Source organism: Orcinus orca, chromosome 1 (genome assembly GCF_937001465.1).
Source record: "Orcinus orca chromosome 1, mOrcOrc1.1, whole genome shotgun sequence".
Classification (NCBI taxonomy): Eukaryota; Metazoa; Chordata; class Mammalia; order Artiodactyla; family Delphinidae; genus Orcinus; species Orcinus orca.
Genome location: NC_064559.1, coordinates 180629793 through 180651735, shown reverse-complemented (window position 1 = coordinate 180651735; position 21943 = coordinate 180629793). Strand labels below are relative to the sequence as shown.

Sequence of the window (21943 nt, the reverse complement as noted above, 5' to 3'; positions counted from 1 at the left end):
CCTGCATTGGCAGGCGGACTCTCAACCACTGCGCCACCAGGGAAGCCCTAGATTTATCTTTTAACATGCAGATCAGACTATATTCTTCCACTGCTAAAATCAAACAGACAAAACAAACCCAAAAAAAAACCTCTCCAACTCCTTCCAGTGGCAATTAGGATAACATCCTTACTTATCATCACTCTAATTTTAATTTAGCACCTCCCCTCCACCCCGTTACCTCCCTGACTTTATCTCTTATAAATCTCCCCCTCCTTCACTCTGCTGTAACACCTCTGACCTTGCTTGTCCTCGAATAAGCCAAATTCATTCCCATCTTAGGGCCTTTGCATTTGCTCTTCCCTCCCCATTTTCGCACAGCTGACTCCGTATCATTCCAGACCCAGGTGACACCACCACCTCAGAGGCTCTTCCCCAACTGTCCCATCTAAACTAGTAACACCTACCTCAACACACATAACTCCAGTTACCCTCTAACCTGTTTTTTAGTTTTTTCTTCATAGGACTTAATACCTGTTGAACTTCCCTTGTTTGTTTACTAGTATATTTTCTTTCTCTCCGTATTAGAATGTAAAGCTCTATTTGAGCAGGGACCTAGATATTTTCCCAGCAGCAGAACTGAGTCTGGTACATAGGAGACACCACATAACACGGAAGGAAGGCCTGAGTAACTTGGTTTCAGTGTGGGACCACCAGGCACGGCACTCCGCAGCTAACGCTTTGGAGCTGGCCGCCTGGCTCACCAGTCCCCCACCCCCACCCCCACCCCATCCCCCCACCCCCGCCCCCGCGCTTCCTGTGTAAACTTGCACAAGTTGCTGGACTTATCATATGTAAAATGGGGAGGATAACAGTACCGCTCCCATGGTATCGTTTGAGGACTGAATGAGTTCACACATATAAAAAAGGGTTTACAAAGTGCTTGCCACAGAGTAAGGCCTCAACGTGTTTTCACTTACTATTCATTATTAATCACTAGTCCATTCATTTTTGAATTCGTAAAATTCACCTTTCATTGTTCCGCCCTCCATATCTCCAATTTTATCTTCTTTTCATAGCTTTATCGGGCGTCCTCCGGGTTCTGGGAGACCATTTGAAGTTGGTTTTCCGTACTAAATCAACCAACGGTGTTCAACCTGGCCGTCACTGCTTCTATGCAGTTTTTAATTCAACAGCCACATTTTTAATCTCCCCCCTAATCCTTCCTTATCCTTCCAACAAATGATTCATTTGTTGGATTGCTAGCTCTGCATTACTTATGTACATCTTTTTGAAGCCTATTGAAACATCCATCAGGCATTGCCTACATTTTCTTCTGTTCCTTGCGACAGGTCTTTTTCTGAGGTAGGCAGCTCCTCTGAATCTTCAGAGAAGTGATAAACCACCCTCTTTGCAGCTGCAGAATATTTCTTACTTAGCCTTACGGAGGGAAGTCTGTATCCAGGGTAACCAACCATCCTAGTCTGCCCGGACCGAGGGGTTTCCCAGGACATGTCACTTTTTCGTGCCAACACCAGGAAAGTCCCAGACTAAACAGGACGAGTTGGCCACTCTACCTCCAGCTGTAGACGGCGTCAAGGAGGTGCTCTGTCACATTGGTACCGACGCTCCTCCAAATCTTTCACAAAAGGAGGAAACCATTTTCTAGTACTTAGAACTACTAGCCCTTCCAAGCAGCATTTAAACATGTGACAGTGTCTCGGAAATAAAGGAAAACACCATCAACTCCAAGCCTCCCACTGGCTCTCTCTCTCCTTTGGTAACTTAAAGATCAGACCATACTCACTATGGCCACTCTCTCTCCTCCTGTTTATTCCTCAAACTTCTGAGATACGGCTTCCACTTTCTAACCATCCAATGAAACTTCCCTTGCCAAGGTTATCACTGATGTTGTCACTAAAATCCACTGAAATTTTTCTCATTCCTTATCGTATGTGGCCTCTCTACACGTTCTCCCCTGCTGCCCACTCCCTTCTCAAACTCTTTCAGTGATCCCAGCCTCCTGGTTTCTCCCCTCTCACTACTCCTCAGTTTCCGATGCAAGCTCCTCTTATGCAATTGTCGATGTTCCTCAAGTTCTGTTCTGGACCTTTTCTCTTCTCACTACACCCCCTGCTCCAGTGACCTCATCTCGCACAGCTTCAAATACCATGAGTGCTGATGACTTAGAGATCCCTATCTCCCAGAATTCTCTCCGGGCTCAACCTGAATATCCAGTTCCTTACTGTACCTCCCATTAGGATTCTCTGCAGACACTTCAATCTCAACAAGTCCTCAACTGAACTCATCTAATGCCTCAGGCCAATCCTCAGACATTCTCTTCCTCCAGTGCTCTCCATCTTGGCCAAAGGACCCACCATCAATCAACTGCTCAATTCTTGACTCCTTCTCCTCCTCACAATCATCAAATCCTGTCAATTCTACCTGGTAAATACTAGAACCATCCCCCCGGCCTCTATTGTCTCCAGGCTGTCTCCAGCTTATTAGAGTGATTTCTCCAGTAAACACGTCTGAGGTTGCTCTCTTGGGGTTAATGGTTTACAGGGCCCTCTATGACCTGGTTCCTACAGACCTCTCCAGACTTTCTCCTAACACTTCCCTACCTGACTCACTCCTGTCACTTTTTCTGGTGTTTTCTTAGATGTCATTTCCTCAGAAAGTCTTCCCAGACTCCTCTGAACTGGGTCAGGTACAATCATGAGTATTCCCTGGACATCTCTATTATAGCATTTATCACACCCACTGAAATAGCCTGAGAGACTTGAACTTCTTTGAAGACAGGAACTGTCTTGTTCACTGATATACCTCTAGCACCTAAAATGGTGAAGAGCAAGCATTAAGTCTGTCGAACAATTTAAACAGACATTCCTCATCATAAAGCTCTTATCTGTTTATTGGATTAGGCTCCCAAAGTTCTCGACTTGCCTTTGTGTCAGTCCAGTTCAAGTTACTGTGAGCCTGAAGAAAAAAACAACTACTCTTTTGGAGTGCTCATTCAAAATAGCCAGAAGCAGCATCACACAGTGGAAAGAACACAACTCCTAAGCCAGGAGACCAGGGCTCCAATCACAGCTCGGCTGCTCTTTGTGCTGTTGTGGGTGACCACTTAGCCTCTCTGAGCTTCAACTTCTCCATCTGCGAAATAAAATGGCTACTCTAGATCAGTGATTTTCAAAGTGTGTTCCACATGGGAGGAGACTGAATCGGAGGGTCCAGAGGCCCGTGACCACCAAGACCCCAAGCCACTCTGCTCCTATCTATATTGTATATTGGAATTCAGGTGAGGTTTTCCCTAGAGAACGAAAAGAAAGGATCCACAGCGAAAGCAAGTTTGAAAACTGAACCATAAGATCACTGAATTCCCCGCTCTCTTTACATGCTGACATTTAAAACAAATGAAAGGCAGGAGTGTCATTATCAAGAAGGTAATGTCTAAAAAGCACGTGAGGACTCTGTGAGCATCTGAAGAGGTGGGCTGGCACTTCCGTCTGCCATTAAGAACTCACTGGTTGTCATGCAACTTCACCTCATTATGCAGGTCTAGTAGGATGCAGAGACTTTTTTTTTTTTTTTTTTTTGCGGTACGTGGGCCTCTCACTGTTGTGGCCTGCTCCCGTTGTGGAGCACAGGCTCCAGATGCGCAGGCTCAGCGGCCACGGCTCACGGGCCCAGCCGCTCCGCGGGATGTGGGATCTTCCCAGACCGGAGTACGAACCCGTGTCCCCTGCATCGGCAGGCGTTCTCTCAACCACTGCGCCACCAGGGAAGCCCAGAGACATTTTTGAATCCACAAATAACATCTATATAATCATCTTTATCCCTCAATCCCCTTGATAATAACCAGGAAGTTCAGACCGAAAAGATACAGGCCTAAATGGTTCTCGTTCAAGTCTTGCTTTCAGATGGCTCATCACTCCAAATCTGGTGACTCAAAGGCTGACCCCAGCCTCACAGGTGAGATGCACTGTCCTGGGGGCCTTGCACAGAGGGGGCCTTCCTTTTGCATGAAAAGTACTCAGCAGTTAGTGTGTGTGTGCCACTGAGGACTGCAGTCAGAAGACTTGGGCTCCTCTCCTCATCTGCCACTTACTTGCTCTGTGTCACTGTTGTGGACACGTACGGTTTGCTCTACTCAGCATCAATCCCATCCCCTCCTTCTTTCTGAAAACTGTTTTCTTCCCCCAGCCCCATTCTAATCCTATGGTTCTAGAGTGAGTTGCCAAGTTCTCGGGTGACTGGTTCTCTTGATTAATCTGGGGTAGGGGGTGGACAACAGAATTCAGCTCTACTCAGAGTCCTTCCTTGGGATTTCTAAATTTTGGACTCGGGTCCACTTCTGACATGAGGCGTGGAAGCTTCCAGCGATCAACTGGTTGGTGTGGACGAAAGAGTGAAGTCAGCATACAGAGAAGAGAAAGGAGGGGCAGACAGTGTTGGTGGTGCGAGTCCCTGATGGCAGTTGTTCCTGATGCCCAGAGGCACCTGACCTGCCCTTCAGGAGGGGCTTGGTTGTTCAACTCGTCCATAGGTTCCATGAGCCAATAAATCCTTCTTTATACCTAAATTAGTTCAAATTGGATTTTAGTCCCTTAACAACTGATACCAACCCTACATTAAGTCACTTAAATAGTATCAGTCTGTTTCTTCATTTGTAGAAACTACTTCAAAGATTTTTGGCAAAGACTAATGAGATATGTAACTCTGTTAAAACCATACTGAGCTATAACTATGTAAGGAGTGACTACGACTGATGTCTAATGCTGAAGATAAATGCAAGTGCTAGCCCAGTGGTTTGGACATAGCATAAGACCACCCCTGCTGCTACAAAAGCAAGTGTCTTGGGCTTCCCTGGTGGCGCAGTGGTTGAGGGTCCGCCTGCCGATGCAGGGAACACGGGTTCGTGCCCAGGTCCGGGAGGATCCCACATGCTGTGGAGCGGCTGGGCCCGTGAGCCGTGGCCGCTGGGCCTGCGCGTCTGGAGCCTGTGCTCCGCAATAGGAGAGGCCACAGCAGTGAGAGGCCCGCGTACCGCAAAAAAACAAAAAAAAAAACAAGTGTCTTGCTGACCAGAAGGCAGTTACTCCACAGTGGATACCCACTGCTTGTCTGTCCAGTTACCCTCCCTCCCAGCAACCCACACACCCTACCTCTGGAAATCACTCCACTTCCATTCCATCCACTTGGTTTCCATGGGAACTGCCCTATCCTTTCAAGACTCCATCCTAGTCTGGTTGATGGGCCTCAGGGTAAGCGCCAGACCCAAGCTAAGCTAATGAATCCCTTTCCTGGGACTCTTTTTTTTTTTTTTTTTAATTGTGGTAAAATACATGTAACATAAAATATACGATCTTAACCATTTTTAAGTGAACAGTTCAGTAGTGTTAAGCACTTCATATTGTTGTGCAACCAATCTCTAGAGCTTTTCCATCTTGCAAAACTGAAACTCTATACCCATTAAACAACTCCCCATTTCCTTGCTCCAGGCCTGGCAACCTCCATTCCACATTCTGTCTCTATGAATTTGACTACTTTAGATACTTCATATAAGTGGAAACATACAGTATTTGTTGTTGTTGTTGTTGTTTTTATTTTTTAAAACATTTATTTTTGGCTGCACTAGGTCTTTGTTGCTGCGCGCGGGCTTTCTCTAGTTGCGGGGGCAACTCTTCGTTGCGGTGTGCGGGCTTCTCATCGCGGTGGCTTCTCTTGTTGTGGCTCACGGGCTCTAGAATGCAGGTTCAGTAGTTGTGGCGCACGGGCTTAGTTACTCCGCGGCATGTGGGATCTTCCCGGACCAGGGCTCAAACCCGTGTCCCCTGCATTGGCAGGCGGATTCTTAACCACTGCGCCACCAGGGAAGCCCCAGTATTTGCTCTTTTTTTGAATGGTTTATTTCATCTAACATAGTATCCTCAAGGTCTATCCATGTTGCAGCATGTGTCACAATTTCCTTCTTAAGGCTGAATAATGTTCCACTGTATGTATCTACCACATTTTGTTTATCCATTCACCTGTCGATGGACACTTGGAGGTTATTTCAACCTTCTGGACTACTGTGAATAATGCTATGAAAGTGGGTGTACAAAAATCTCTTCAAGACCCTGCTTTCAGTTCTTTTGGGTATATATCCAGAAATGGAATTACTGGATCCTATGGCAATTCTATTTTTCAGTTTTTTAGGAACCACCAGACTGTTATCCATAGCAGCTGTACCATTTTACATTCCCACCAACACAAGGGTCCAATCTCTCCATATCCTCATCAACACTTGGGTTTTTTTGTTTTTAAATAGAATCCGTCCTAATGGGTGTGAGATATCCCGGCACTTTTGAACTTAGAACCAGAGAAAGCATCAGCACAATCTCTCTCAGATGTAAAAGCTGGAAGAGGTAAAGCTTAGGTGCTGTGGGCAGTCCTGTCTCCCACCAAAGAGAAAGCCTGTTTGCAGTGACAGAAACAAGAGAGGGAGACTCCACAGCACCAGGGTAGGTGGTACTGGTTGTACCTGGGGCCTTGATCCTTTCCTGTGCTTGAATCTGATGAGGCACCTCAATAACCCTATCATAAGATCACCTTTTTGCTTAAGGTCATTTGAACCTGGCTTGTTTCATTTGTAACCGTAAGTCTTACCTAACAGAAACATCTTAGTAGAAGGGTTACTTCTTCAGGAATCTTTTTTTGCTTTTTCTTGTCTTGATTCCTTCTTATACATAGATGGGATATAAATAATTTGTACATCTGAAAACCCCTAAAGGAATGCCTTTAGAGAAGTACAGCTTAATGGTTACAGCACAGGTTTTAAGGCAGCCCAAACTGGCTTCATATCCCCCCTCAAGGAATGTTTAGGGACTTCCCTGGTGGTCCAGTGGGTAAGACTCTGTGCTCCCAATGCAGGGGGCCCGGGTTCGATCCCTGGTCAGGGAACTAGATCCTGCATGCATGCCCCAACTAAGATCCCGTGTGCTGCAACTGAGACCCAGCATAGCCTAAACAGATAAACACATAAATAAATAAATATTGGAAAAAAAAAAAAAAGAAAGAAATGTTTACCGAGTGCCTTTCAAGCAGCAGGCCCCTTGTAGGTGCCAGGGATAAAGCAGTTAACAGTGGACAAAAATTCCTGTCCTCACAGGACTTTCTCTCTAGTCCTCAGCAAATATTTGCATGTCTACTCTGTGCCAACTATCATTAAGCTCTCTGTATATATATGCCTGTTTATAAAATGGGAATAATAAATTTCCTTGTCCGTTTAAAGAAATCATTATAAGGTATGCATGTACTTAACACAAAATGCCTGACACACAGCAAAACACCCAATGAAGAGTAGCCATGTTTACATTTAGACATGGAGTCATGTCCTGTCTAAACCAGCCTTAGCATCTATTGGGTACCCACTGTGTGCCTCACATTTGCCTTAAGATAGGACTCACGTCATGGCAGGACTTACTCTCCAACGAGAGCATGAGATAGTTACAGGTGATATGTGCTGTAGCAGAGTAATGAGGAGGGAAAAGAATATGGTGGCTAAGAACACAGACTTTGGAGCCACCCACCTGGTTTCAAACCTCAGCTTGCCCTCCAGAAAATCACTTAACTCTTCTACTCGGTTTCTTCAACCGAAAAACAGAGCTAATAACAACAATGATGATGTAAGGACTAAATGAATTATATGTAAACTACTTAGAACATGCCTGGCACGTAGTACCATATGCTACTATTATGTAGTAAACTGCTATGGGAACACGTAGGAAGGAAAAACTAAACCTCCCTAAGGAGCCAAGGAAGCTTTGTCTAAGGAGAGGACATCAGATCTGGGCCTTGAAGGATATGCAGGAGTTCACTAAGTGAAGAGTAGGGGAAAGGGCATTTCAGGTGAATGAGACTGTTTGAGCAAATGAGCTAACTCATGAAGAAATCATATGCATTAAAAAACAACAACAGGGCTTCCCTGGTGGCGCAGTGGTTGAGAGTCCGCCTGCCGATGCAGGGGACACGGGTTCGTGCGCCGGTCCGGGAAGATCCCACATGCCGCGGAGCGGCTGGGCCCGTGAGCCACGGCCGCTGAGCCTGCGCGTCCGGAGCCTGTGCTCCGCAACGGGAGAGGCCACAACAGTGAGAGGCCCGCGTACCGCCAAAAAAACAAAAAACAAAAAAAAACCAACAGTAACGACTAACAGCTGAAGCCTGGTTGGATGACAGATAAAGCCTGAGGCCCAATTTTTAGCCAGTAGCCCCATTTTTAGCCAGTAGCCCTGTGGACCACCAAACCAGTCAGTTTTGAGTCAGAGCTTGCCCTGATAACTTCTGGGAACTGACACCACACTATAAACCAACACTTTAGTAACATTAATAATTTTTTCCCCAATGAAGCAAATAAATCCAATTTATACCTACCACTTACTAGCCACTGCAGTGCCAAACACTATGCTGCTTTCAGAAGGACGTCATTTAATCCTTACAATGTCCCCTGGAATGGAGGTAATAACTCCATTTTATATACGAGGAAATTCAGGCTGCTTGAACAACCTTCCCAGGGCCGCACAGACAGCATATTAGACAGGAAAGCCTTCAGCTGCAGGTACAAATAGCAGTTTCTTTTTTTTTCCCCCACATCAAAAGAAGTCTGGAGGTAGATGGTTACAGCCCTTAGTTCAGGTATTCTGCAATACCACCAAAATACCTTCCATCTTTCCTTTCCACCATCTTCAGAGCATTAGCCATTGGCCCCAAGGCTCACTCAGTCTCATGTTCACTGTAACGATTTTTAATTCTCATCTTAAAATCTCAGCAGCCAAGATTTTGTCAAGCTTTACTTTTTGAAATATTTCAGGTCAGCTCATACAACTCACTAATTTCACAGATGGGGAAATAGAGAGATTTGCCCCTAGCGAGCTAGCAGAGCTAATTAGTTAAACCAGTGTTCTTTCCATGAGACTAATTTAGTGGAGACTCCAAGTTGCCCACCAAAATCTGTTCTCCCATTCTTTCTTGGCTTGACTACATTTCTCAGCGGCCCTTGCAGGTTAGGTGTGGCCACGTAACTAAGTTCTTGCCAAAATTAAGTGAGCAAAAGTATGTGTGCCACTGCAGGGTCCAGGCCTTAAGGCATCTGGCGTGCCTGCTCCACGCTTTGCCGCCTTCCCACTGGCTGGAACCAGAGATGAGCCAACTTTAACCAGGCAGGTGTTGACAATGCCCCCCAGAGGGTGGAGAGGCAACATGATACAGGGAATCTGTGTCCCTGAATGACCGCTTAGAGTGGAGCTGCCCCACTGACCTGGACCGCTCACTTCGGAAATGTTAACTCCCCTCAGAGTTGTTATGTGAGGAGGAAACAAACTTCTTTGTTCTTTAAGCCACTGTATTGTTGAGTCTCTTTGTTACAGCAGCTTAGCCTTTTACCCTAACTAATACAACCAGGCAGCGTCCTTTGTACGTATTCAAAATAGCTTTACCAATGACCCGTTAGCCATCTTTTCAGAAAACAGCCCTAACCACCCAAGTAGGTGATAATCAAATAATGAAATTCCTTCCTGTGGCTACTATCCCAAGATTTCTTCATCTTAGTTAAAGGCTATTTAACAATTAAAGCAGATTATTTATGCAGAAATCCACTTAACTGTGAGGCTTTCACGCAACTAATTCAACAAATATTTGCCTTTCTAGATGCTGGGGATATAGAGACAGGTTACTGCATTCATAAAAGCTTACTTTCTAGTGTTTTTTTTTCTGTGTGTTTTTATTGTTGTTGTTTTAATGTTGTGCTGAGTGTTTTAAGCAGAAAAATCTTCTTTGTAGAATGTGGGATTGAGGCTAAGAACATAAATAATTGCTGAGAATTACAAAGGCTCAAACCATGTACCTTGACTATAGATGAAATGTTCTTTTGCTGAGCCCTAAAAAACAAGCAAAGTATTTTAAAGACTAAGAATCCACCTCTCTTTCTGGAGTCAAAGTATTTCCTACCTACTTAAAACAGCATTGTCTGAACTACAAGAAGTGTCTAAAGTCTAGTCAAGATTTCTGCTTTATCTGTCAATTATCTCTCAATAAAACTGAGGGGAAAAGGTTTTTACGGACAGAGGTAGATGGACCTAATAGCTTGCTGAGTGCTGGAATTAACCGCCAAAGCCATTTAGATAGCACCGCCATGGACTGGAGACTGGGTACCTGCGCTGAAAGGCTCTGCTGGTCTAGGGATTATCTGAGGCAAGATGGTACAAAATGGCATTCCTTATCCTCACTCCAGGCTGAACAAAATGCCCAAAGCTGGCCCCTTCCTGCTCTCAAATGAGATTTGGTATGAGATTGGGCAGTTGAGTGAGAGAGGAGACCTCAGGCTTGTTCTGGCTTTGTCACAACTTGCTCTGTGGCTGTGGAACATCCATGTTTTGGGCCTCAGTTTCCCCATCCATACAAGGTGCTAAGGAGCCTTTCATCTCTACATATAGGAAAATCATTAGACAGAGCTACTCCCTTCCCTACGTACAACAGCAAAGTCATTCAGAGGGCAGCAGGCAGACAGGGGACATCTACCTCAAGGCAGTGCCTCAGGCCAGGGCACCAAGGAGAGTCCTAGTGAGGGTCCTGCCTTCCTCAGGCCCTCTGCTGCTGGTAAAGGAATTCCATCCTGCTGAGTCTAAGAACAGGGGTAGCAGGCACAACCACAGTGCCTTAAACGTAGTTAAATATTGGGCACTTTGATTCTTCTTTTTCAAGAAATCCCTGATTTCCAACTGCCAGAGAGATAGCAGTAAGTCAGTTCAACGAGAAGTTACTGCTCCAGGTATTTCAGAGGACGGATTAAAGGTTTTTAAGGAAGGATTATTAAAACTAGTTTTTCCTGCTTCTCCACTGAAACTTTTTTTTAAGCTTTAAAACATAGTTAGCAACTTGTGTGAAGAGCATTTCAGAGACTAATGTTCCTCCTTAAAACCAGCCACCTTAACACAGGGCTCAACAGCTTGAACTCTTAATTCTGTGGCCTCGCCTCAATTCCGGCTTTGCCACTTACTAGCTGGGTGCCTCTGCTGAGCCCGTTTCTCCATTGGTAAACATGTATAGAAACAGCGTCTCTTTCCCAGGGCTGTATGAGAAGCTAATGTATATAAACTGCTTGGTCCCCCTTGGCTCACAATAAGTATTCACCTCCACTTCCAGTGGGAAGATGCCGCTTCCCACCCCATTAGCTCCTGAAGTGGTTAATAAACTGATTGGGAAAATGACACATTTAATCTAAAGAATAAGATGACGTGGATTCAATGACAATTTCTTCTCTGACCAAAGAATACATTTATTCTTGAGATTCAAATCCGTTAACATGGGTAAGTCTCAATAAAACTCAAGGGGGCCAGGATATCCCACAGACTGGGGGAGGAGAAGCCACTGAAGTCAAGTTGAGAAGCCCAGCTTTCCAGATCACGGGGTACCACGTGCAGTCTTGGCTTCAGACTCCTGCCCCAGCATCCTGCTGTGTCACACCATGCACCTCGACACACACCTCCCCACCCCCACACACTCCCACACACCAAGCAGGGGCAGGACTGTGGCTTACCTGCACTCACCGCGAGTGTCCTTTCTTTATAGCCCTTACTACAGCTGTAATTATTTGATCAATGTGGACTTTTTTGATCATTGAATTCCCAGAGTCCAGCACAGCACCTGGCACATAGTAAGTTCTAAAATATCTGCTGGCTGAATGAAAGGGCTGGCCATAGCTTAAGATTTCCTCAGAGGCTGGTTTTGGCCTAATCCTGGCATCTGAATGAAGTTCAGTATGCTTATGGCCTGTGCTCAACTGGGGGACCCTCGGGAGGGTGGTAAAGAACAGAAACAGGAGACCTACCAGAGGAGGCAGGGGAAACCCATGCACACCCAGGTACTGTCAACAGGTAAGGTAACGGATAAAGACAGTATGTGCTCTTTGTTATCTTTTGGGTAAGGGGAAGAAATAAGAATATATATTTGTATTTGTTCATATTTATTGATACTTAAAAAAACACTTGAGAGGTATGTAAAAAAACTAATAAGTGGTTATCTATGGGAGGAGAAGGGGATGGAGGTAGGAGTGAGATTTCTCAATGAACGTCTTTGTCTTTTTATATTATTTTGATTTTTGAAAATTGAACTATGTAAAAAAATCTAGTGAAAAAATAAAACTTGCATAGCTAGCTCACATACATTCACAAAGAACTGCTTTTTCAGGTCCCGCAGAAATGCGCCTTCTTCTATGATCCCTCCCCTCTTCCCTCCAAAGTGAAATTCTATACAGCTCTTACGGTCTTTGATAGTCTCTTACCTAAATTTGTTGTCTGTGTATATATAAGATATTTACAAGCTCCCTGAAAGCAAGGACCACATTTCATTGTATCTCTGTACCCCTCTAGCCTACTCTAGGGCCTCTCATATAGTAGATTCAGAACAAATAAAATACTGCTTGAGTGAGGAGTTACTGCTTAATGGGTGCAGAGTTTCTGTTTGGGGTGATGAAAAAGTTTTGGTTGCACAACATAAACGCTGCTGAACTGCAAACTTAAAAATGTTTAATCTTATGTTATATTCATATATATGTATACTCACGTTGTTGGTAGCTCAGGTCACTCCAATAAGAGAGCTTCAACTGGAGATAACAAATCTCCAATAAAAAGAAAGATCCTCTCCAGATGTTTTCCAGGAATATAGTAAGTGCTCAATAACCATGTGCTAAATAAACAAATAGATAGCATATTAAGAACATCGACTTTGAGAAAAAGCTCTCATGTTGAAAACAAAGCATACTGTATGTAAGTTAGACATGAACATAAACATCTTTTTAAGGACGAGAGAGGTTCTTGCAAACTTTTTCTTTATTTAACTTTCAATAAAAATATAGTCTCCTAACTCAATAGAAAGATAGCAGTGATTATCACACAGGAGGAGCTCAACAAATGTCAGTCTTCAGTTTTCAAGTTCCATGTCACAACCACTTCAGTCTGATTCTCTCCGTCTCGATGGAATTCCAAAAACTGGTTTGGTTCACTTAATTATCTCACTGGGGCTGCTCCTTTACTGCCATTCACCCAAATTCAGAACTCTTGAGTTGTGGCTCACAATAACTCAATCATCTATACAAGTGTCCGGAAATTAGATATTTCCAGCCAGAGTCAAGGACATAAAACTTTTTTTTAAGGGATACAGTAAATCCCAGTATTCATCACCAAAAAGATCAAATGTAAAAAAGTGCAATCTGTGCCTCTTTCAAAAATAGAAACTTTAAGGTTAAAAGAAAAAAAAAGCCCTTCCCAAACTCATTACCAGACCAGACATATCAGCCACACAGGAGCTAACAAGGCCTGTTGTTTCCATGACAGAGAACATGAGAGGTTAAAACCACACCACTAAAAAAAAAAAAAAAGAAAAGAAATAAAAAAATAAATAAATAAAACCACACCACTGAATGAAAGAACTGGACCCCTGCCACCTTTGCAAAGGCCACTGGACAAGTCCCTTAAACGCTGGATTTCAGCTCTTCATCATTCTGCCCTAGGGATCCCTTTTCTTTAAGCTCTTTATCATGGTCTGGGGAAATACTCTGACTTTCTATGGTAGTGATGGCATCTGAGTCCAACCTTCTTCTTTTCTTCAGTTGGTGCAAGTGGGACTTGGATTTCATGTGTGCTAAGGTAAAACAAACAAAAAAAATTAGGATTTTCTACAACTAATCCTGGAAGCATACAAAATTAACTATACAATCCTTTTCTTTAACAATAACGGGATCAACACATGTACTGGTACAGCTGCTTAGCATTTTTAAGAGAAGAATAAGTCATATGGCCAGCTAGCTAGCAAACTATACCTGCACATATCACGTATATGTATACGTATACGTATATGTATATGTATATGTATATCACATATCACGTATGTGTATATACCTATACATATCACGTATACCTGCTGGGGGCTTTACATCACTAAATCCACACAACAATCTTGCGGGACAGTATTATTCAGCTCATTTTATACAGGAGGAGACGGATTTCAGAGGTCTTACATTGTGTCCAAGGTCACACAGCAGGTAAGCTCCTCGGATTACCTGTAGCTCAAAACGCGAGTCAGTTTTCCAGAATAGGGCTCCAGACTCAATTTTCCCATATAGGGCTGCCTGTTACAGATACATTTCAACTCACACATCTCAAAAGTTACAAATCCAGGGCTTCCCTGGTGGCCCAGTGGTTAAGAATCCGCCTGCCAGTGCAGGGGACATGGGTTCGAGCCCTGGTCCGGGAAGATCCCACAGGCCGCGGAGCAACTAAGCCCATGCGCCACAACTGCTGAGCCTGCATGCCACAACTACTGAAGCCCGTGCGCCTAGAGCCCGTACTCCGCAACAAAAGAAGCAATGAGAAGCCTGCACACCGCAACGAAGAGGAGCCCCCGCTCGCCGCAACTAGAGAAAACCCTGCACGCAGCAACGAAGACCCAATGCAGCCATAAATACATAAATAAATAAATAAGTTACAAATCCAAATTCTAATCTGTATTGCAGGACAGATGGCTCAGGCCTACGGTACCCAGAGCCGCCCTTCGCTCTTCTTAACCAGCTCGCTCAGGTTGCCCCTCCTGATGTGACATCCCTATGCCTGGGTCAGATAAGCCATCTGAATGACTAACCCAGATACTCGCATTCTCCAGCACACAATGCACCAGAGAGATCACAGCAAGTATTCTTTTCTGATGATCCCTTTCACGGATCCACAGAAGCAGTAAAGCTGAAAAGCTACTATTGGCTGATATCAATTTCTGACCTCTCACCCTAAAGACAGTTCTCAGCTTCTGACTAACTCACACAAGCTCCTTTTTACCATCCTGTTCTTTTTCAAGGAAATCTTATCTGGAAACACCTATAAAGATAGACAACGAGATTAAGTTCTTTTATACTTACTTAAAACATCATTTTTAGGGATTTGGAAGCAAAAGTAGGTAAGGAAGAGGTTAGAAGTCAAGGAAAAGTTTACTTGAGGGAAAAAGTCAGTTTTGTCTCCAGCTAGAGCCTACGGCAAAAAGTGGCCTTCTGGACTGACTCTCCATGGCAGCAGGAGATGGGAGAGCAAGGACTTGACAGATGGCACTATAGAAGGGCTTACACAAGCTATGCTCACAAAGGCTCACAAATGTTGCTTCTCTGTGGCAATCCCTGAAGGACATTCGACAAATCAAACCACTAAGTTTCCTTTAGAAAAAACAATCAGACACTCTCTTTCTCTTCCCCTTTCATCATTATGAACCAACGATAATTGAGGCTTCTTCTGCTGCTTGGGCAATCACAGCCATCCCCAGTCTCTGACAATGCAGTTCATTTTGCCAGCGTTAACAGTTAATAGAACTAATCGTTCTATTGGTTGGTATGGGGGGAAAAATCCACTTCTATGAGAATGCCATGCAAAGCAGTACTCTGAACGGGATTCCAGCCGCTGGGTAAAATACAAGCCCCGCTTGTGCCTAAAAGGAGTGAGCCTTCAACAAGTTTCTAAATACAATGTAAATTCAAGGCTTAGAGGCTAAGGCCCTTTTGAGCTTTGCTGGATTACTGCAGAAATCCGACAGGGGAGTGCAATGTGACTCTATGGCAAAGACAGATCCAGGCTCTGAAACGGGGAACTAGAACCTCGGTGCGGGGCTGTTCCTGGGTTGGTCAGGAGCGCCTTATGAAGAAGACAGTACCCTTTGACCACCGTCTTTCGGCGTGTCTAACCGTCTTGCTTTCACACAGTTTCCCTTAACACTTTTCATCACAGTTTTTGCAACCAACACCATTTCAACGTATTACCTTAAAAGTTACTGGAGAGACACCACTTTTGAAGAATGTACTCAGGAGGAGTAACTGCACTTCCTGTTCCCTCCCAGCTGTTTCTGCTCCTTTGGCCTCTTGGGTGAGTTGCCTGGCTTCCCTTACAATCCTACCTCACCCCCACTGAGGTCTAAACATGAGACCAAGAAACTACTCAGGCAGGATCATGAAAGTCAAAGGAGCTCTGGCAAGTTAACTGCAGACCTCTCAGTAAAATATCTACTCTAGCTGAAGCTAGAGGGCATATGATCTTCCTTTGAAATTGAGAATACAGAGATAACTCTCCCGTTTGAGAAGGCCTCTCCATGAAATTTGAACAAAGGCTGTTAGAGGAATCTGGTCATTTTTTTTTTTTTTTTTTTTACAAACAAGCAGACTCCAGCATTCAACCTACCAAAGACCTTAAATTTTTCACGAAGTCAGTGTGACCCACCCTTACAGATTTCTCTATCCTAGACTCTACCTGCCCATTCACGGTCCCCAATGATGATTCGATCACAGAGGTCACACATGTGATAACTTCTCTTGTTCTCAGTTTCACTGCTTGGCATCTTTACTGGAGTAGCTGCAGGCTTGTGGCCCTGAAAAAAAAAAAGGCAGGGATGGGGGAGAAGCATTTGATTCAAAGAGATTTGGATATTATACTCTGATATTAAGAGGAGTGAGATTTTCCCAAGATTCCTTTTTCTCATCCCAGAGAGCAGGTGGGCTGTGAAGAGATTTTAACAACAACCTTTCTGAAAGTGAAAGTAGAAATGCAGCCTCCAGGGATTTAAAAGCAGCCTTCTGCTCTATTCCAAGGAAAAGAATGCTTGGTTCCCAGAATAGCAACAAAGGTGTCAGCAAAGGAAAGCTTTGTGAAAACCAGACAATAGACAGTACCATGATTAATAGTCACCTGGATGAAACTTCGCACAATTTCAAGAGCAGGTTCAAGAACAGACTCTTCCCACTTCGAGACGTCAGACACTTCTAGGCCATATACTGGGGGAACACTGGGACCAGGTCCTAATGATGACAAAGAAAAGCTGTGAGAGGTCAGCCTCCAAGACCCAATCTATTCTGCTCCTAGGACTCCAAAATCCTCAAGGGAAACATATGGGGTCAAAGAAATAAACATTCTGACCATGCCATTCAATCTAACCAGAAACATGAACCAAACAGCTACACACAATCCAAGAAAGACCCAGAAGGTTGACTGGTCTGCAGCCAATAAGTCTAGCTGTATAATCCAGAGTCTCAGGTGTAGGATCTTCCAGATCAGTCAGGAAAACAATATAGAGTAACAGCTCTAGTGACCACTGTATGGGCTACAATATAAAGGTAGCACGTGACAGGAGGCAATTAGCAGCTTGAAGTGAGTGCCTGTTCTAAGGTCCATATCATCTTACAGTGATGTCATTCTGTGGCAAAAGAGTTCACAGCTTTCTTTAGTCTCAGGTTTGTATACATCCCTTCAGCAGTCTAGCATTCACGAAACTCATTAATACCATACTGATAATCATGGGCTGGTAACAGCAGAGTATCAACCAGTGAGCTGCTGAATCTGAAAATTAGAAAAAAGCCTTGGAATTGAACTAGTTGAGCCCTGTCTCTAAGAAACAGATCTAGAGGAGTATTCAAGAAATACCCTTTGGTGAATACTTCTGAAGGGAGATAAGACTGGAGGTAGCCGCAAGTATAGCTATAAGCATTTCATCCATCTGAGCCAACTACGTTTAGTCTCTGCTGGTAGCTTCCCCAGTATGTGGATACACTAAATTGCCTTCCACATCCAGGTTAAGTCAGTTGCCTAAAGGCAAAGAGCATTGCCCCATGGACAAAAACATCAAAGTCCTCAGAATGCCAACGGCTGGCAGGTGCTGGCCTTTTGATAGTGCCAACCACAAATAAGATTCTTCATAAACTGGACTGGGCTGCACCTGCCACCACACGGAAAGGTGAGACTGGGAGGGTGCAGGCAGCACCACAGCACACCTGGCCTTGGCTAAGCTCTGCACCTGTTTCCAGGCCACTCTATATTTTCCTTTCCCCTCTAAGTCCTTTGTTGGGCTTCTGTGCCCTGTCTAAGTACCTTTCAACAAGTTCTCGGCTCCCAGCTGCTATTTCTGGCTTGGGTCCAAGGCCAAGCTGGGGTGGGGAAGTCCCTCTGGCTTCTTGCCAGAACCTTACCCCAGCAGACCAGCCCTTGGCCAATCACACACGGCTCCTGATTTACAGGGCAGCTGTGCCTTTCACCCTAGCACCAGGACTGCGCCGGCATACACATGAATGAGGACTGGGCATACGATGCCATCGAGCCCTCATGACTCAGAGATGGGGGAGTTATTGTGGCTTTACCACAGGAAGAAGTTCCAAATCATTATCCCAAAAACCCATCTTTTGTTACAGACTAATTGTTAGCCCTGCGGAGAAGAGAAGCTGCATTAGAAATTTGTAGTAGGGAACTTTGTTTCAGCTGACACAAAGACTTCTATCTAAAAGGACATGCAGAGAAAGCAAGGTAAGTAGAAGAAAGTGTAAAAAGCCCCTTGGTGTGAGAACTACACTGGAGAGCTCTAGCAGAGGGTGAGAACTGAGAGAGAGATCCAAGGGTCAACAACATGGCCCAAGGTGTTTCTGTTCAGAGGCACTGAGAGGAGGGTGAGACCTCAGCTGTGCGTATCTGTAACTGAAAGCAGAAATCCAATGGCAAAAGGTAAACAGGGATGATTCAAAAGCATATTAAAAAAGGGCCCAAAAGATAAAACTAGGGTTTCACTTATGCTTAATCTCCTTTAAATAATCTCCTTTTTGCTCATAACCACACAATTTCTTACCCGAGGCCCAATACTAATGCTGTCCAGCTAAAGTTATAACTAAAGGAAATAAGAAGCATGGTGTAAAGCTGAGCGTGGACTTCAGAGTCTGGCCCGCATTCAGTACTCTACTGCTTATTAGCTAGGGAAATTTTGGCAAGTTATTTAACTTCTCTAAGCCTCTATTTACTTATCTGCAAAAAGAAAAGAATACCACCCACCTTGAAGGCTCAGTAACATGTATGACACCAAATTTAGTGCTAAGGATGCAGTACAGGGTCCAATGAATGAGAATTTCGTTCCCTTTTCCTTAAAAGTGCTGTTCAACTGAAGTTAGAGTTGCAGCTGCCTGAAGCACTATGTATCTGAACACAGAAGCGATGCTGGGAGAATTGGTGAAAGTTTTGTCTTTTTATACTACTTATCTGGCCCCCAAACCATTTTAATTAGGAAAGCCTCCCTACGGAAATCTGACTGTTCTTCAGGTACAAAATCTGAAGCTAAAAACAACCCTGAGCACCAACTCCGCTAAGAAGGTATTGCTATTTTGTTCTTCCCTGTCTGCAGCCAGCACTCATGTGTTCAAGGCTTAAGGCAGATTCTTCCTGGGGAAGAACTGTTTTCTGAGGCATCACAGGAAAACACCCCTGGACAATCACTTATGCAAAACCCCCCAGGTCAGGTCCCAAATCTTAGAACAGATCCAGAAACTAAAGTTCACTTTCTGGGTGAGCTGAGAACATCTATGTTCCACCGAAAGCAGACCCAAGGCATCAGGAAAAACAAGGACACTTACTGCTCAAAAAACGGTTTTTAATCCATCGGTTTTGCTTCCGGGCATATCTCTTAGTCACTTGTTTCAGAGCCTCAATACCTGAAAGACAAGGTAGATATAAGAACCTCTATCTAACCACTTCTCACTCTGCTGAAAGGAAGGCCCATCCAGCCCAGCGTTAGAGAAAACTAGCCACGTCAGCACACTGGTGGATACTTGGTAGGTGAAAATCTCAATTCTGAGCTGAAGGCCGTTTGGGTCTCTTTTAGCCTCAGCTCCTTCTCAGGCCATAGCAGCAGGACACTCTGTCACCCAAGGATGTCCAAGGCTAGGTTAGATGGAGAATTCACACCTTTCTTTAGGAGCTGGTTTCTAGTCTCTGGTGTGCACTTTCCCTCAGTGATCAGGTACTCGTGAAATTCCTTGAAGCCAATTGATTGGAAGATACCATGTTGATAGTCCTGGCTGGGAACAGGAGAGCATCAGCAGATGAGCCATTGAATCTGAAACCTAGCAGGGCACTGGAGATGATCTAGCTGAGCCATTTCATCTCATAGATGAGGAAACTGAGATCCTTAGCAGTTACTACCCTCTGAAATCCTTCCTCCACCTTCCCCCACCAGCTCCCAGGTTACTTCCCTTGAAAATTAACTTCTGGGAATGTCTGAGATTAGAAAATTGCAACTGTAACAAGTACACCAAACCTCCTCCCAATGATGAAGGGTAGCAAACAAGTAGATCCAAAGCCAGTATTATATGTTTACGGTCTTTTGACCGTAAGCAAGGGGTGGAGAGTAGGTGAAAGTAATAGCCAAATTCTCACCTGTTTTCCACAATTTTCTTCTCATTATAGCGTCTGTGAAAATCTCTTAGTTCATCCAAGAGCCCAGCGGCGAGCATGTTATCCACCCTCTTATCCAAGCGCTCATCTAGAACTTGAATCAAATTAACCCATCAACCAGCAAGCCTGCCGAAGGTGTGTACTATACATGATGAATGCATAGGCTGCCATAAAGAAGAGAATTTGTTCAAATGGAAGAAAAGGTTCAGAGTCCAAAGATTATACAATAATTCATAATTATATTTAGTCACACTTAAAACTCGGCAATTCCAATAAAAACAGCCAGAATGAGGCATGTCTTCTTATGCAAAGAGCACACAATTACAGCTACTAGGAACAACAAATATTTTATTCTTGTATGGAATGTATATCCATTGTTTATTTTAGAGGCAGCTGAGAGCCCCGTTTTACTCTTACTTTTTTCCATTATATTTGTTACTCTAACTTTATGCTATTTCATATTTAAGAACTCTCAGATGACACCTTAAATAGGAATGAAAAACTTTAAACCAAAGCCATCCTAAGTATATCTTGAACTACTGAGCCAGACAAAGGAGCAGAGTGAGAGATGATAATCATTCCAATGTGGTGGGCAAACACAGCTTTATTATGAATCAGATACCACTGTTGGATGCTGCACTGTAACACATGTTTTTATTTACAAAATATTCATTATTAAAACATTACCTTTTTCTATAACCTTATAATTTAAGTTTGAGATAATATAATCTGAGATTAATTTAACAAATTTCCACCATTTCAATTATGCTCTTCTACATCTCTGCCATTGCTATTTCTTGGCTTACAATGATAATAACCTTTTTTTCTACCTTCCTAGAAAGTTTGCATTCATTGAGGACTCACCACGTGCCAGGCACATTCTGAGCACTTCGCATGTATTATTAATTCATCTAATCCTCAACGAAGCTATGAGATATGTATTATTATTATCATCCCCATTTTATAGAAGAGAAAAGTGGGACACAGAAAGGTAAACCAACTTGCCTTAAAACTCACATAGCCAGAGACGATGGAGCAGGAATTTGAATCCAGACAGTCTGGCTCAGAGACATGTTCTTAATCACTAAACTATACCGCCTGTTCCCCTAACGATCTCATTTTTCTAGACCTAGCTCATAAGTTACCTTTACAAATTGGTCCCCAGAAAATGCTCATCATCCCTTCTCTGTGGCCCCACAGCACCTTCTAGCCCAGCGTTTATCACAACAGAGTATCTACCTCGTTATTTGTTGCCCAACTAGACCGGAAGCTCCTTAAGGGCAGCTACTGTCTACATTCATCTCTGAAATCCAAGTACTATGTAGAACACTTGGCAGTTCATTGAATGCTTGCTGTTATATTTGTTGCATAAAGAAGTTACTATTATCACAGGGCATTAGCAAAAAACCAAAAAGAAATACTATCAGTTAGCTAGCTAACCATCATTCCCACTTCTCAGGCCTACTGATTCCAAAATAATCAGTGATCCAGGCTTTAGCCAGAGTCAGATCTCCTTCCACAGGAGACTTCCTTCTCTTTCTCCTTTGGATTTTCTCTGGATGGCAGTCTCTTTCCCATCCCATCTTATCTCATCCTCATCTTATACTAATCTTTTTTTTTTTTTTTTTTTCAGTACGCGGGCCTCTCACTGTTGTGGCCTCTCCCATTGTGGAGCACAGGCTCCGGACGCGCAGGCTCAG

General features: G+C 43.9%; 1 protein-coding gene across 2 annotated transcripts in view; it reads right to left on the bottom strand.

Annotated features, from left to right (window-relative positions):
• Positions 1-12827: 12827 nt before the first annotated feature.
• Positions 12828-21943, bottom strand: part of TRIT1 (tRNA isopentenyltransferase 1) — a 42784-nt gene continuing 33668 nt past the window's right edge. For both annotated transcript variants that reach the window (XM_033422051.2, XM_004266406.3), the window contains 6 exons: positions 20226-20337; positions 19755-19867; positions 19424-19501; positions 16728-16837; positions 16293-16410; positions 12828-13656 (listed from right to left, as the gene is read on the bottom strand). In XM_033422051.2, coding sequence (XP_033277942.1) covers positions 13487-13656; positions 16293-16410; positions 16728-16837; positions 19424-19501; positions 19755-19867; positions 20226-20337 — 701 coding nt within the window. In that variant the 3' untranslated portion in view covers positions 12828-13486. The remainder of the gene's footprint in view (positions 13657-16292; positions 16411-16727; positions 16838-19423; positions 19502-19754; positions 19868-20225; positions 20338-21943) is intronic.